This window comes from Falco peregrinus, chromosome 3, assembly GCF_023634155.1.
Source record: "Falco peregrinus isolate bFalPer1 chromosome 3, bFalPer1.pri, whole genome shotgun sequence".
Classification (NCBI taxonomy): domain Eukaryota; kingdom Metazoa; phylum Chordata; class Aves; order Falconiformes; family Falconidae; genus Falco; species Falco peregrinus.
In genome coordinates, this window is record NC_073723.1 from 6,943,136 (window position 1) to 6,957,449 (window position 14,314).

Genomic DNA, 14,314 nt, shown 5'->3' on the forward strand with positions numbered 1-14,314 from the left:
GATAAAAGCAGGAGAGACTCTTTCATCCAGCAGTATCTAACCTCAGCTAAAAATCACTTGACATTCAGTTTTCTTCAGCTACAAAATCCTCATATCTTCTAGACAAGACTCCCGCTTCCTTTCTCATCTTTTTTTTTTTTTTTTTTTTTTTCGGGGGGGTGGGGGGGGGAGGGGAGGGGGCAGGTTTTGTTTCTTATTAAGACACCACAAGTCTGAGGCAGCACAACGGGAAAATCAGAATCATCTATTCACCCCCTGTGAGTAACTGCTCACTCTTGGTGGTAGAAGAAATAAAGGTTTTGCAGAAGTGCTGTCAACAAATAAAGTTAGCACTTGCTGTAAACACAGGAAGGTATAAATAATTTCCATATTTCAGTCCTACAGGAACTGAGCTGCTGTCAATTCATTTTTAGAAGTTTTTGACCTCCTCTGAGCTCCCATAAACCTCCACCTGCTGACCTTTCACAGCATGCTGGTCTAAACTATTTCTCATAGGAAGAACTAAGATGACAGCAGTTCAAATGCAGCGATTAGTAAGCAGGATGGGTGACTTTTAAAGCACTATAGGCTACTATAGGCTTTGTAAACTGGTTAGCCTAAACTTTGGAGATGCAGTTTGTAGGTGAACACAAGCTCATTTAATCTCTCTATGTATCAATTCCCCACCCACTAGTGGAAGACTAGAACAGCTCTGCTCCATAGATATGTCGAAGTGTGTTCAGCTACTGCAGCAACAGACATTACAGCACCCGTGGAGTAGCAGTCTTCTTGCCAAATGGAATTTTCAGGCCTGGGCTATTTTAAACGTGGCTCCCTATTATATTCCTCTGAAATGACTCAGTAAAATACTGTTTGCCTGGCTACTTTATTGCAACAATTTTATTATTTCCCATTATATGTGTACATTGAAAACAAAACAAAAAAAACCATAGGTCTGGACCTCTGTAGATTAGAGCTTGAAATCAGCATTAAAAGTTCCTGTATCATACTTCCACTAAACATTTTTTAATCTATCCATTTTCCTTCTTTTTATTTCAGTAGATTTTCAGCTATAACACTATAATCTCTGAACAAAAGCATAATGAGCCCAAACTCTTTACATCAGCACTTTTGCTCACACTGCAGTGCAGTACAATGGGATAAGTTCTGCATTGTTAGAGATGTCTTTCTGATAGGATGTTAAACCAAGGTCTTTTCATCTTTCACGGCTTCACATCTAAAAAACAAAAATCTCATTGACATTCTGAAAGTATAAAGGAACAGCCACATTACTTCAGCCAGTATATATACCTCCTGATATGAACATGCAACCTTTATACATCCTTTGATATAAACATGTTACAATTCACAGCCATGTGCAACTTGTTTTCAGAGCCAGAGTAAATACTGAGTTTCTATCTATGATGCCAGTTTACAGGCACCTAATTTATTCCCTTATGAGCTCTTGCAGCTACCAGCTGCCAAATAATTTTGCTTCTTTTAAGACAGCATACAATATAACAGGTGCGGTGAGCTCCTTCTCACATTTATGTGACAATATTGGAGCCTGAGGCAATTGAACTGCTAGTACCAAGGACTGGAATAGCTGGGACTAATTGACATTACTTCTTTATCAGAAGGAAGATGTCAAATAGAGGCATGCCCATTTTATATCCTTTATTACAATTATAACATGACATTAAAGTAAGCAAGTTAGTAGTGGGGAGAAGGTAATCTGTTGTCTAAGGTCAGATCTTGGTCTTAAAGTGCTAACATTAATGTCTCTGTTTATATCATGCTAATGTACAGGATTTTTTTCCGACACTGTGTAGTTAAGTTACTTGTGTAGGTTTAGGTGTCTAAATTTTTTTTTTTTCTTCTTAATTTAAATGAGTTTTGAAAATGGGATTTCTCAAACTTTGGATCTGTTGTAGGCTGGGAAGACTGGACACACAGATCTAAGTAAGGAATTGTAATTAACTAGGTATAAGTTAAACCTGTTTCAGAATTGGTTATATGTAGCCATAAAATAAATTTACAAATCATATTGAGAAATATGATTTCTCTTTTTTATTCTGTTAAATCAAAGCACATCTGGGATGCTTACTTAGCCTAATCTTCTGAATGCAGAAGCTTTTCAGTAATTTATAAAAGTAAAGGCAGCTTTCTGAATGCTTGAATATACATTTTAGTTGCTAATGTTATGCAGCTGCGTGTAGAATGTCAGGTTTATTTTTTAAAAACATGCTAACGCATGCATGCATCTATTTTGAAAATCAAACACAAAGGCAGGGTGGTTTGGATTTTTTTTCCCTGCCAGATTTATCTGTAACTTCTAAGGGTTTCCAAAATGTGTAAGTAATATACAATGGATCATACTTGTGCATAAGATAAAACACAATCTTTTACAATTTATTTTTCTAATATATGATAACTTAAAGTAACTGTCACACAGAGTAAAATGTACATAAAGATGTGTTTACATAATTTTCAGTCTCCCAAAGAACTAAGTCTCATCAAACAGACCAATCTGTCATGAAACAAAGGTCCATGCTCCTACTTCTTTATTTATGTGTATCTCATTTAATGAGCTATCCCACTCCACCCCTAACTCTCAGTTTTAGTAGAGCTACTGAGAAATGAAAACTTTATCTCATATGAATCTGAATGATTAGTACTACTTCTATTACAAATGATCTATCTTCAGTGTACCACCAGCCTAAGAGTAGGAAGGTCAGGAGAGGAACATTACCCTTCCAAAAGAGTTCTCCCTAAAAGAGACCATTGAATGGCTCTCTACTGAGATGGAAGGACTATGAAAGTCTGCCCATAATGGATACAAGATTGTTAAATAAGTAAATTTCTCACTGAAAATGTGCCCATGCATATATATATATATATGTATATATAATAGATAAATATGTTTATATATATTACAGAAATGGTAAATGACATTTCTTTCAGTTAAATGATGAAAATAGGTATAAGAATTGGTAACAAGTTTCTAGCAGCATACAAGATGAATAATTGAAATGGCAATTACTGTGTGCGTGGTTTTCTTCAATTAACAATTCAGCTTGAATTCTATTACATGTCATCATTTTTCTTTCTTGCCAATCATATAGTCATTTTGGAAATTTTCTGTGTCATACACAGCCTTCACAGAGTCAAGAAAATGAAGGTAAGAAGTCTTATCTTGGACTATCTTGTCTAACTCCTGCTTATTTGGAAGCTACTCTGCATTATATTCCCACTGATACTCATCTTTTACTAAGTACATGGAACAAGATAGGCTACAGCACTTGTCATGGCAAACACTGTATTTTTCTTAATATCGAGAAAAATATCCATCTGCAAGTTTTCACAGGGAAATCCTGAAACTCACAGTTACTTTATTGTTTACTATGTAACCAGATGCCTCAAAAGACTCTCCAGAAGAGCTTTTTCTTACAACCTCATAGATATGTGACATTGTGAAATTAAGATCAGGTATAATTAAGATCTGTGCAAGTATCAATTTTATTCCTTATGAAAGTTGTTCATATCTTCATATTTAAAATACATATTTCTCACACCTAATTGATAATTTAAAAAACAAAGCAAAACAACCTAATTTGCTGTCCACCAAAGTATATATATTCGTTTAAATACCCTGCTTTTAAGAGTTGCTGCGAATAAATAGCAAATTCTCATCAAAGCTTTCTGTCAGAAAGCCAACTCAATAACAGTTACTCCTCTCTGCTCCAAGGCAAATGATTAATAGCCTGTGATAAATAAGGTGATGTGCACAGTATACTGGAGATGTAAACAAAAGATCAAAAGGTTTATTTCATCATAAATTCAAAATATATGACAGCTGTGTAAAAAAACCCACCTGAATAATAGCCAACTCTTTATTGCACTGAGGTGGTTAAAAGAGAGGACAGAAAAAAAAAAAAGTATCTTATATTTCATGGTCTAGAAGACTAATACTGACTTTTCATGAACAAGATATTAAAAGATACCTTAGTTATCAGGAAAGCGTGTCTACCTAAGTAAGAGAAACAAACTATTTAAAAGCATATGTCCAACTAATTTTCACTGAGACCTAGACACTCCAGCGTCTAAACCTTTGGAAATTAGGTCAGGCGTTTCCCAGACAAGAAATTTGGAATCAATACCTTAAATTTTTTCAACCAGAAGATTTAAAATCTATGAGATTTGTCCATATAAGATAACCCTTATTATGTGCGTCATTTACTGTGACCATAACCCTGCAATCAATAGCCAATGCACTTGTGATCAATTTGCAGACATTGGAAACTCAGTCTTCAGTAAAGCACTTCTGCATGGGTATCATTTGAAGATTATACTCAAGATATTTGAACACTTTTGAAGATAAATGGAATGTCTAGAAATAATAACATAAAAGTCCCTAGTGAACCTATTTAATATTTCAGGAGGTTTATCTACATGTATATACATACACACGTATATACTTACATCTATATTTACTTATATATATAGCCATGCAAGCTCTAGAAGTCTTGCTTTTGTCTAAAAATAGTATTCTAACTAATGTAATTTTAAAAAAGCCCATGACTGAGACAGCCCTGAATTTGTTTCATTTTCTCTGCTTTAGACTCCATTTCTCTTCCAAATTACAGGTCTTTATTGTCATTTCCACAGACAATATCCACAGTATCTAACGTGACAGAAGCCAGAGGCTTTCATGAATCACATATCAGATACTAATGTAGATTTTTTACCGTTAACTTCTTTTACTGCACTTTCATAGAAAATTATTATTTTCCACAGCTGTATTAATGTTTAAAGAGTCAGACTTTATCACCACCCAAACAGGAGTTCCCACAGATGATAAAAATGCCCCAAAATAAAATAAATATGAAACCAGCCTGTTGTCTTAATAGTCATGTACTACATTTTCATGGTCATAATAGAAATTCACATATGGTTTCAAATTGCACCTGTTTGCAGAGCTGGCAAAAGATAGAAACTCTGTAAAGATTTCTATTTACTTGTATTACAGACAAATTTTTAATATGCAAAAGAGAGTGAGGTTCTAGCTTCCAGTCATAAACAGAAATCCATAGCAGAATCTCTCCGAAATCTAATAGAGAGATACAAAAGCAGAGCTCAAAAGAAGAGAGCAAATTTTAAATAGGTACAGAAAACTAACTTTTCCTTCCAAAAACCCCATAAACTGGTCTGTGTTGCATTTTAAAATACAGAGCTGTACAGAGAACTCAGAAACTCAAAGTTTAGTCCTAAAAGGTGGCGATTATTGAAAACACTTTCTTTTAAGCTTGCTTTTTTGCTCATAAGTGAAATCTGTAGAGATTGTATGGAGGACCCCAGGTAACTCCTTCTGAGAAAAGGGCAAAGCAGATAGCTTCTTAAAACTGTACTGCGTGAACAAAGGGCACTCAAAGTAGTGGAGAAATAACATCCCTATGATTTCTTCATTATTTTATAAATTAAAAATTATAATAGGACTGAAAACTTAGTTGGAACTGTTGGCTAGGAATTAGGATTTTTAACCAATAGATAACTATGTTTGAGTCTTTATGAACTACTACTCCTAGCAGGGTCAACGAGGACAAGTTCTTCCTAAGTGTATCATAAAAACAGCTGAAAGCTGGGGGGGGGGGTTTGTTTGTTTGTTTGTTTCTTTGTTTTTAAGTCTTCCAGAAATTAAGATGGGAAAAAGGGCCAAGGTCTCCAGCTCTCATGTTTAACAAGGAAAGAAGTGGTGGAGTTCCTGTGGCTGATCTGCCACAGATGGCAGCTGGTAGTCCATAAAGCTGGATTGTTTCCATATACTCCATTAAAGCATTGTGGTCAGTGAAAGAGCAACCAACATAATTAACTGCCAAATTATGGTATTACTTGTTGCTCCTTCAACATATTGGTTTCATTAGCAACTAGTTCTATCTACTTGGAACAACCTTTCAATATGCATAGCAGCTCCAGGCCCAGAAACATGCTGCGGGGGAGTTTCACTATTTTGAATAGATATTTTGAAGATAATGTTGTGTTTTATTATTTTCATTTTTGGTTTCAATTTTTTTTTGAACATAGACTGCAGATACTTGCTTTGCCTAAGTGTGATTTCTAATTGCAAGTACATACAGTGTATTGAACAACATGAAGATTCCTAAGCTGCATTTAATTTATTATAATTACTTTATACTGTACCTCTTTAGTCACTAGGGAATGCAATGTAAAAGCCAGTCAACATTAGCACTTGAAAACTCTGACTACTCTTTTCTCTGTCTTATCACTGCCATTTGATGGTACCAGTATTGTTATTTCAGCAGTGACTTTCTTTATGGTAAGAAGGGGAAAATGAAGCTTTCCAAAAGAATAAACAGTGTTCTCCCACCGATACATCAAACCGCTTCTTGTTCTTTTTACTGTTTCCCACTTGTTATTGCATCTATAACACTTTCCAAATTCTCATGCAGGGCATCTGATGCAGTTCACAGTTACAATTGCTGCCAAAGGAAAACTAAAGTTATTGTATCAAGGTATTGAACAGTGGGAGGGCTGGGGCTGGAGGCTTTGTTCAGCTTTAGCCATTCTTTTCTAGTCCAATTTAAGGTACTAAGTTAGAATGGCGTTTGTATTGTATTCACTGGCAAAAGCCTCTACCTCATGCAGTATTTCAGGCAGATTAAAGACAGAGTAGTTAAGTCACATTGCATTTTTTTATGTGGTGAGACAATCATTAGCACATAGTTCTTTAATGCAAGTTCTGGTAACACAATCTAAAATTTTACTTCATTTTATCATAGAATAGGAAGCACTAAACAAAACACCAAAACGCAACACTGACAAGAAGTGACAAAAATTATTTCCCCATTATATTTTTAAAATCCAAGGGACTGTTTCCAGAGTAAAGCTGCATAAAAAACAGCATCTTGTGTTTCCAGAATGGATGGTAAGGTCCATCTGTTTTTACTGGTATGCAGTGAAATGGAGAGGAAAAGGTATCTCTGACAGAAGTAAGGCTGTGCCATGCAGCATAACTTCGTTTTCTTGCATCTCTCATAAATTAGTTTCAGTCACCTTGGCAGAGGTTTCAGTCACTGTTTATGTATATCACAGCAGTGCAAAGCTTGTGACTCCTGGATGGAAGATCAGTGGGTAGCCACAACAAAAGCACAGTACTCACCTACAGGAGGTAGCATATCAGCTGACTTCTCGAACAGCCATGTGAGACTGTATACACAAAAATAACAGACATGTTTTCAAGTGAAATTAAGTTTTCACCTCATGCCTATAAGGCAGATTATTAAAAATCATAGATTTGATAAAGTGTAATTTATAAACGATTGTATCTCCAGTTTTATGCCACCTTTTTCCTCCTTTTTCTTTTTTATACATTTCTATTGAATATACATAGCTGAATCACCTTTTAAGTTTCTTCTTAATTTTCCAATATCATGTTATTGCTCCATTAAGTCTGCTTCCTCAGGTTCCTTATATGTTCTAAGTTGGCTTTATTTATTAATTTATTATTTTTTTTTTTAGTCATGGCCTTTTATTCCTCTTCTAGCCTGGATCATTTATCTATTTACCTCTTGATACTTGCTCTTTTCTGCTTTGACTCTTCCTTTTCCTTTGCTCTGACAAATATTTCATACTACCAACCTTCTGGCCTTTTCCACATCAAAGAAAAAAACAGTTCAGTAAAATCTCCATTAAATTGTGGTCATGTACAAAAGAGCAAAGTTTACTTTGCAGTTCCCTATTTGTTCAGCTTTCTACATAGAATTGTCTTCCAGTCAAAACGTAAGAGTTATCTCTCAACCATATTTAGTCCTGCCTTTTGTATAGAAAGCAGTCTGAAGTGTTGTAGTCCAACTGATATGGTAATGAGATATTTGATGGTGAATTCTATGTGTTCCTAAACTTTTTAGGCTTGGGTAGTGCCATCTGACTGCTCCTAGTTCATAATTTCTCCAGCTCATTGCCTAAGCACAGACTCATATCCAGAGAGAACAAAGTGCTCTCAAAAACAAAAGTGGTTTAATATCTGTCAATACTTTTGTAGATCACCTAAAATTTCACTCATGTCTTCAGCTGGGGCATCTCCGTAGTATATCCACATGAAAATAATACTTGGAGCCATGCTGTGTGAGCAAACTGTCTGTTCGCTTATCTTCCTTAGGCTTTTAGCCAAACAAAATTCTTAATTTTGCCTCCAGCAGTTTTCCAGAGCTCTCCCAAATCTTTTCAGCTTGTGAAAGTAATCCACTTCTAAAATCTTTCCTCCATAAATAAATTTGATGAACAGCAAGCTGTCATTGTGTGTGAAAACAGGAAGCAAGCACAAGACCTTCTCCTTTAGGGAGATAAAGTCCTTCCTGCCTCTCTGCTTGCCCCAGCTGCTCTTCTATTTCTGAAAATGAAACAGCCTTTCTGCTTGGAGTGGAGCGCTCTCTTAAACAGGACTAGGTACACATACACACACACACATTGTCTGTAAAAGTCAGAACTTTTCAATAATTTCCAATTTTGACAGAAGTTGAGAAAAAATAGAAAGGAAGCTGTCTGATAATGTAATAAACATCCTGGTTTAGCAATTTCAGATTCTTTTATTCCCAAATTACTTTTTGAAAACTTTACATTAGAAGGCTAAAGCCTAAAGCAAACATCTTATTTTTTCTTAAAATCAAAAGTTTGAATTGATCTAAAATCTTACTTTTATAAAAAATGTCGGAGTCAAACTCAACATGCATTTTGAAGTTACAGAATTCCCTTTGGAAAATAAATGTCATAGCTCTGAATGATATTTAAATCCCTATCTGACACTTTTTGATCCAACGTTCATGGCGGAATCTTGAAACATACTACGTTAACAAAATAATCTGCTCATTTTTTTCACTCAAGCTGGAGATTACTGTTCAAAATGAAGGTTACAGAAAAAGTTATCAGTAAAAATAGCATTTTCAAATAGATGCAGATATATTCTTCTGACTGGCAGCTGTTTTAACTCATGTCAACCAAAGAAGCCAAGTAGGAATAAGAGTTACATGCTGAAGAGTATGACTTTACATGAAAAGATAGCAAAATATGTGCCTATATCATCAGTGGAAGACCTTTTTTGCACTATAGCAGTCTTCTGCAGGTTATTTATTGCAGTTTTGCAATGCACTCTGGTATGGTGTTAGAAGACTTAATTATACCAGAAAGACTCTTTCAAAGACTGAAAAGCACAAAAAATTTGAAAATACTTTAAACATAATTCAGAAAAACATTCTCATTTCAAATGTTTTTTTCAATTTTGTCTTAAACCTCCTGAGTTCTGGATATCTGTGTTAGTGGCACTTAGTCCTAACACTGAGTTATACTGTCCTAGATGTGGAGTGATGCTCTCCCTAATTCAGTTTTCCTTTTGTGGACTGTACATTCTTACATGCACATACCTGCATACATACACACACACAAACACATGCACACGAAGACGCTACTTAAACAAATTTAATCTAAATTTATTTTCTCTCAGGTTATCTTCACAATTATCCTTCTTCATTTTTCTACCCTTAAATTAGCACCCCATCCATCACAGCTGTGTTTTCAAAGTGCCTTAGCTTCCAGACTCAAATGTACGTCTAAGCAGAGAAAAAAATGAAGAAAAAAAACCCCAAAACACGCTGATGCTTGGCAAATTCAACACATTCAGCAAACTGCTATTCCTTACTCATTGTATGAAGACATAGAGAGAATCTTTGAGAGTTAAACGCAACAAAACAATCTGCAAGTTGCATGAAGGAAAAGAAAAAGAAAAAAAGAGAGGAAAAGAAAATAAGACATTCCTCTTAACTCCGAGATTTAGTTCCCATCCTGAAATGGGATAGGCTTGCTGGGTAGGTTTGGGTTCACTTTGTTTTGCAGAAAAGTGATATTATCACTCAGACTGCTATTGTAGTTATTCTCACATTTTTTCTGTCAGCTTTCACACCAGTTTGATCTTGGTTGGCTGCAAGAGGGCCATCTAGTTGCTCTCTCACTCCTCCTCAATAGAACAGGGTAAGAAAATTATATGGAAAAGCTCATGGGTTGCAATAAAGACAGGTAGATCACTTCCCATTACCATCAGGGGCAAAACTGACTCAACTTGGGAAAATCAATTTGATTTATTGCCCATTAAAAATAGAGCCGGATGGCGAGAAACAAACAAAAAACCTAAAATACCCCCAGTTCTTCCCAGGCTCTACTTCACTTCTTCATTACTGCTCTTGTTGGCAGCTGTTTAAGTATCTCAGAAAACTTCTAATTTCTAATCTAGCAGCCTGATTCGTATTTTAAATAATGCAGACTTCACTGACAAATGTGGGGGAAAGGCTGCTTGTGAGTTAATCGAGAATATAAATAAACAAATTAATAAATACATTCACATTCTGTGGGTACCATTCAGCTGGAGGTGAGGACAGGGCATAATTATCTTTAATTAGAAAGATCCAGACTGGTTTAATTTTGGATCCCAAAACCTGAGAAGTTTCTTTCCTCATAAAAAAAGCTGCACAAGCATTTCCTTTTGTCTGTGAGGATTCTCCTTTATGACACAGCAGACTGTTGGCAGAGAAAAGTGTGAACTGCATGCCGACAACAAATTTTCTGAGGACATACTTTTCTTAATCATTTCTCACAATTGTATTATTAGTTTACTAGGAAGAAACAGCTGTTATAACCCTATTTTTTCACCACTTTACAAAAATTTAAAAATAAAAAAACCCTGATATTTTGCAAACTATAGTGAAATCTAATTCTATCTAAGATCCAGTTGAATATCTGGTGATGACCCACAAAGTTTCTGTAGGGTTACAGCTTCTGTGCTGTCCTCAGCAACCATAATTATACGGCACTTGAGCCTCAGGAAACAAAGATATACATTCCAATGAGACAAAGATAGAAATTTCCCCAAAGACTGCCCTGAGCTCTGTAATGACTTTTAGAAAAAAAAACAAAACCACAAATATATATACAAAAAGTCATTCTCAAAACAGGCATCAGCATTCTTTTTTTCACCATAACAGTACAATAGGAAAAGAAAGTTAATGTGCATTCAGTTGTTACAACCAACATCTGTGTCTGTACCAAAAGAGTGCCTAGGTCAGGAGGGCACAGCAAAAGTTTCCCTGATGAAGATATTTTGGGGTTTTTTTGGGAAAGTGTGGGATGCACACACACCTCTCCCTTGAGCATTAACTTCGAGATGTTACAGTGGCACACAGTATTAAGCATATGATTCTACTGACAAATTTTACTTTTTTTTTTTTTTTTAAATAGGCTGGGAAGTGATATTAAGTCTCTTTTCCTTGTTAGTCTTGAGGAGGCATGGGATTTAACTTATTTGCTTTTTTGAAAGCAGATAAGAGTCATAGAACTTTACACTTCTCAAAAATCTATTTTTTGTCCAAACGAGCAGTTCTGCTGGACGCTGTTAGTGATAAAATTGTCCTTAAATATTCACCTCTTCAGGATTACCTTTACAGCTCATCTTGGCACTGTTTAACCAATCAAAAGTAATCTAGTTTGCAGATGGTAAAAATCCTCTTCAGAGTTCGATGAATTGTGATAAAACATTTTTACAACTTCATTCTGCTGGTTTGTTGCACAGAAGGAAGTATTCCTCCCCTCTTGTCATGCTGTTCAGATAACCTGAAATAGTTGGAATTGTTACTATTATGTAGGAAAAACTATTATGTGTAAAAAAGTATTACATACTATAAGAAAACAGATCCAGCTAACAGGATCAAACAATATGTGCCTTCATAAATCTGTTTTGATTAGTCTGGATTTCTACTTTCCCCGATCCCTCATATACAGTGAAGAGCGACAGTAGAGATGATTCATTTCAATTGCATTAGTCACAGGTAAATAAGCATCTTCTAAATTTATAGTCAAGACAGATACTTCAAGTTATCTGGGTGAACTTCAATCTAGAGAGGGTGCAGGTGAAGAAAAAAAGGAAACACTTCAGTGGACAGTGTTCACTAGACTTTTTTTCTTATAAGGAACGTGAGATACTTAAAAAATACCCAGCCACAAATAGGGTGAAGAGCTACTTCTCAGTCACCCTTCTGCCCTTGGCAAGGATTTAATGGCCTTTACACTTCTAGCTATTGGACTGCCTGCATTTATCCAGACATCTGTCATATCTAGATCATGTTAGCAAAATGTATCCTGACATCTTGAAAACTGCTTAGACACAAAAACTTCTGAATAACTGTTTTTTCCATTTATATATCTTATAAGAAAGGCTTTATGGAAGCTTTCACTTGCTTCTAATCCATAAACTACACCAAATTTAAAGGTTCACAGTGCTCTTAATCCCATATAACCTATATTCTCCTCATTGTGATTACAGGACACGGGTAAGCCACTTCCATGCAAAACAAGTGAATGCTGAAAAAATGTAGTTGTTGTTTAATAGCAATTATTTGCCAAACAGGTGGATAACTTTGATCCAGGGAGAAAAAAACCCCAGAATTTCTTATTGCAAAACCAAGCTAATATTTTTAAAAGCATCTTAAAAATTAGTTAGGATGAGTGTCATGGTTTGATCCCAGCTGGTAACTAATTACCACACAGCAGCTCACTCCCTCTGCCCCTCCCCCCAGTGGGATGGGGAGGAGAATCAGAAAAAATTAAAACCTGTGGGTTGAGATAAGAACAGTTTAATAATTAAAATAAAGTAAATATAATACTGCTACTAATACAAGTAATAATAATTGTAATGAAAATGGAGACCACAAAGAGAAAGAGAGGGGAATAGAACTGAAGAAAAGCAAGTCATGCACAATGCAATTGCTCACCACCCACAGACTGATGCCCAGCCAGTCCCTGAGCAGCAATTGGCTCCTCCTAGCCAACTCCCACCTGTTTATATACTGAGCATGACATTCTATGGTATGGAATGTTCCTTTGGCTTGTTCAGGTTGGCTGTGCTTCCTTCCAGCTTCTTGTGAACCTCTTCACTGGTAGAGCATGAGAAACTGAATAGTCCTTGAATTAGGGTAAGCTCTACTTATCGACAACTAAAACATCAGTAAATTAACATTATTCTCATATTATATCTAAGACACAGCACCGTACCAGCTACTAGGAAGAACATTAATTCAATCCATTTGAAATCAGGACAATGAGACAAAATTTTTTATTCTTTCTGACTTCAGATATTTGGAGGTTGTCATGTAAGCAGAAAATTAATATGGGGAAATTTGTTTTAGGTTAATTTACTGAGTAATCCAATCTTAAGAATCATAAAGGTACTTTCACACTTTTTACCTACCTTTCAAGTGAACAGTTTCAACTGAGGTCATGTTATAAGAAAATAAAAATCTTCAAGTCTGATCACCCAAAACCTAATGTTGCGTTGGGCTTCAAAGACGCATCAATCCCTATGCATTTACTCATGTTTAACTGAAGCGTGAATCTTAAGTAATAAAAATTTTAGTTTTAGTCATGAGGAAGATGAGACTTTATTTTACTGTTTGCTTGGGTAGGGTAACATTGGGTTTGTTCACTGGGTGCTGTTTGATGTTTTGCTGAATTTAATACTGAAACAACTCTATGTGGTTTACAAGAAGTAGATGTCTTAAAATCTGCTGATTCCTTGCTTGGTACCCATATAGGTACATCTGTTATTCAAGTGACAGCCACAGACGCTGATGATGCCAACTATGGAAACAGTGCCAAAGTGGTGTACAGCATCCTCCAGGGACAGCCATATTTCTCAGTGGATCCAGAAACAGGTTAGTAATTCATTTAGTCTTACTTTTTGCAAATACAGAGACAGGATGCAGGGATCGAGAGGTTTTTCACTTGCATTTAAATATTGGAACAAGCTTATGGTATCATATGACTTGTCATGAAGCTGATACACTTTTTCTAAATGGCAACTGGAATCACAGTGAAAGTATGCCTTTTTCTGTTAAAATAAAATTATTTCAGAAGAACTTCTTTACTTGGTACCAGAAGATGAGTGTTAACTGTAAAGGTCAACAGTCCAGCAAGGATGTAGCTTACTGTAAAGGGTCCAAAGAATCATGAAAATATTAAAATTTATTTTACACCAGTTTCTGGGAATTTCATCTGTTTGTCTTTAAGAAAAGAAAAAAGGAGCTGGAAAGTGTCAGAATATAAGGTTTAAAAAAAAAAAAATATCCCCAAAGGTAAATTAAATATTTCTAAAAGTTTGTGATTGATTCTTGATTTTTGACAATTTTTAACTCTTTAAGTTGAAGTTTTTAACAACTGTACTCTGATTCCAACAGCTATTAGAATTGAAGCAAGAAGCATTAATGATTCTAAGTTGTAAAGT

The 14,314-nt window shown here is 35.4% G+C and overlaps 1 protein-coding gene across 1 annotated transcript in view; it reads left to right on the plus strand.

Moving 5' to 3' along the window:
- The window catches only part of CDH9 (cadherin 9), a 67,099-nt gene that overhangs the window by 31,747 nt on the left and 21,038 nt on the right, over window positions 1-14,314 (plus strand). Inside the window, exon 3 of the mRNA XM_055800866.1 lies at window positions 13,626-13,745. Coding sequence (XP_055656841.1) covers window positions 13,626-13,745 — 120 coding nt within the window. The remainder of the gene's footprint in view (window positions 1-13,625; window positions 13,746-14,314) is intronic.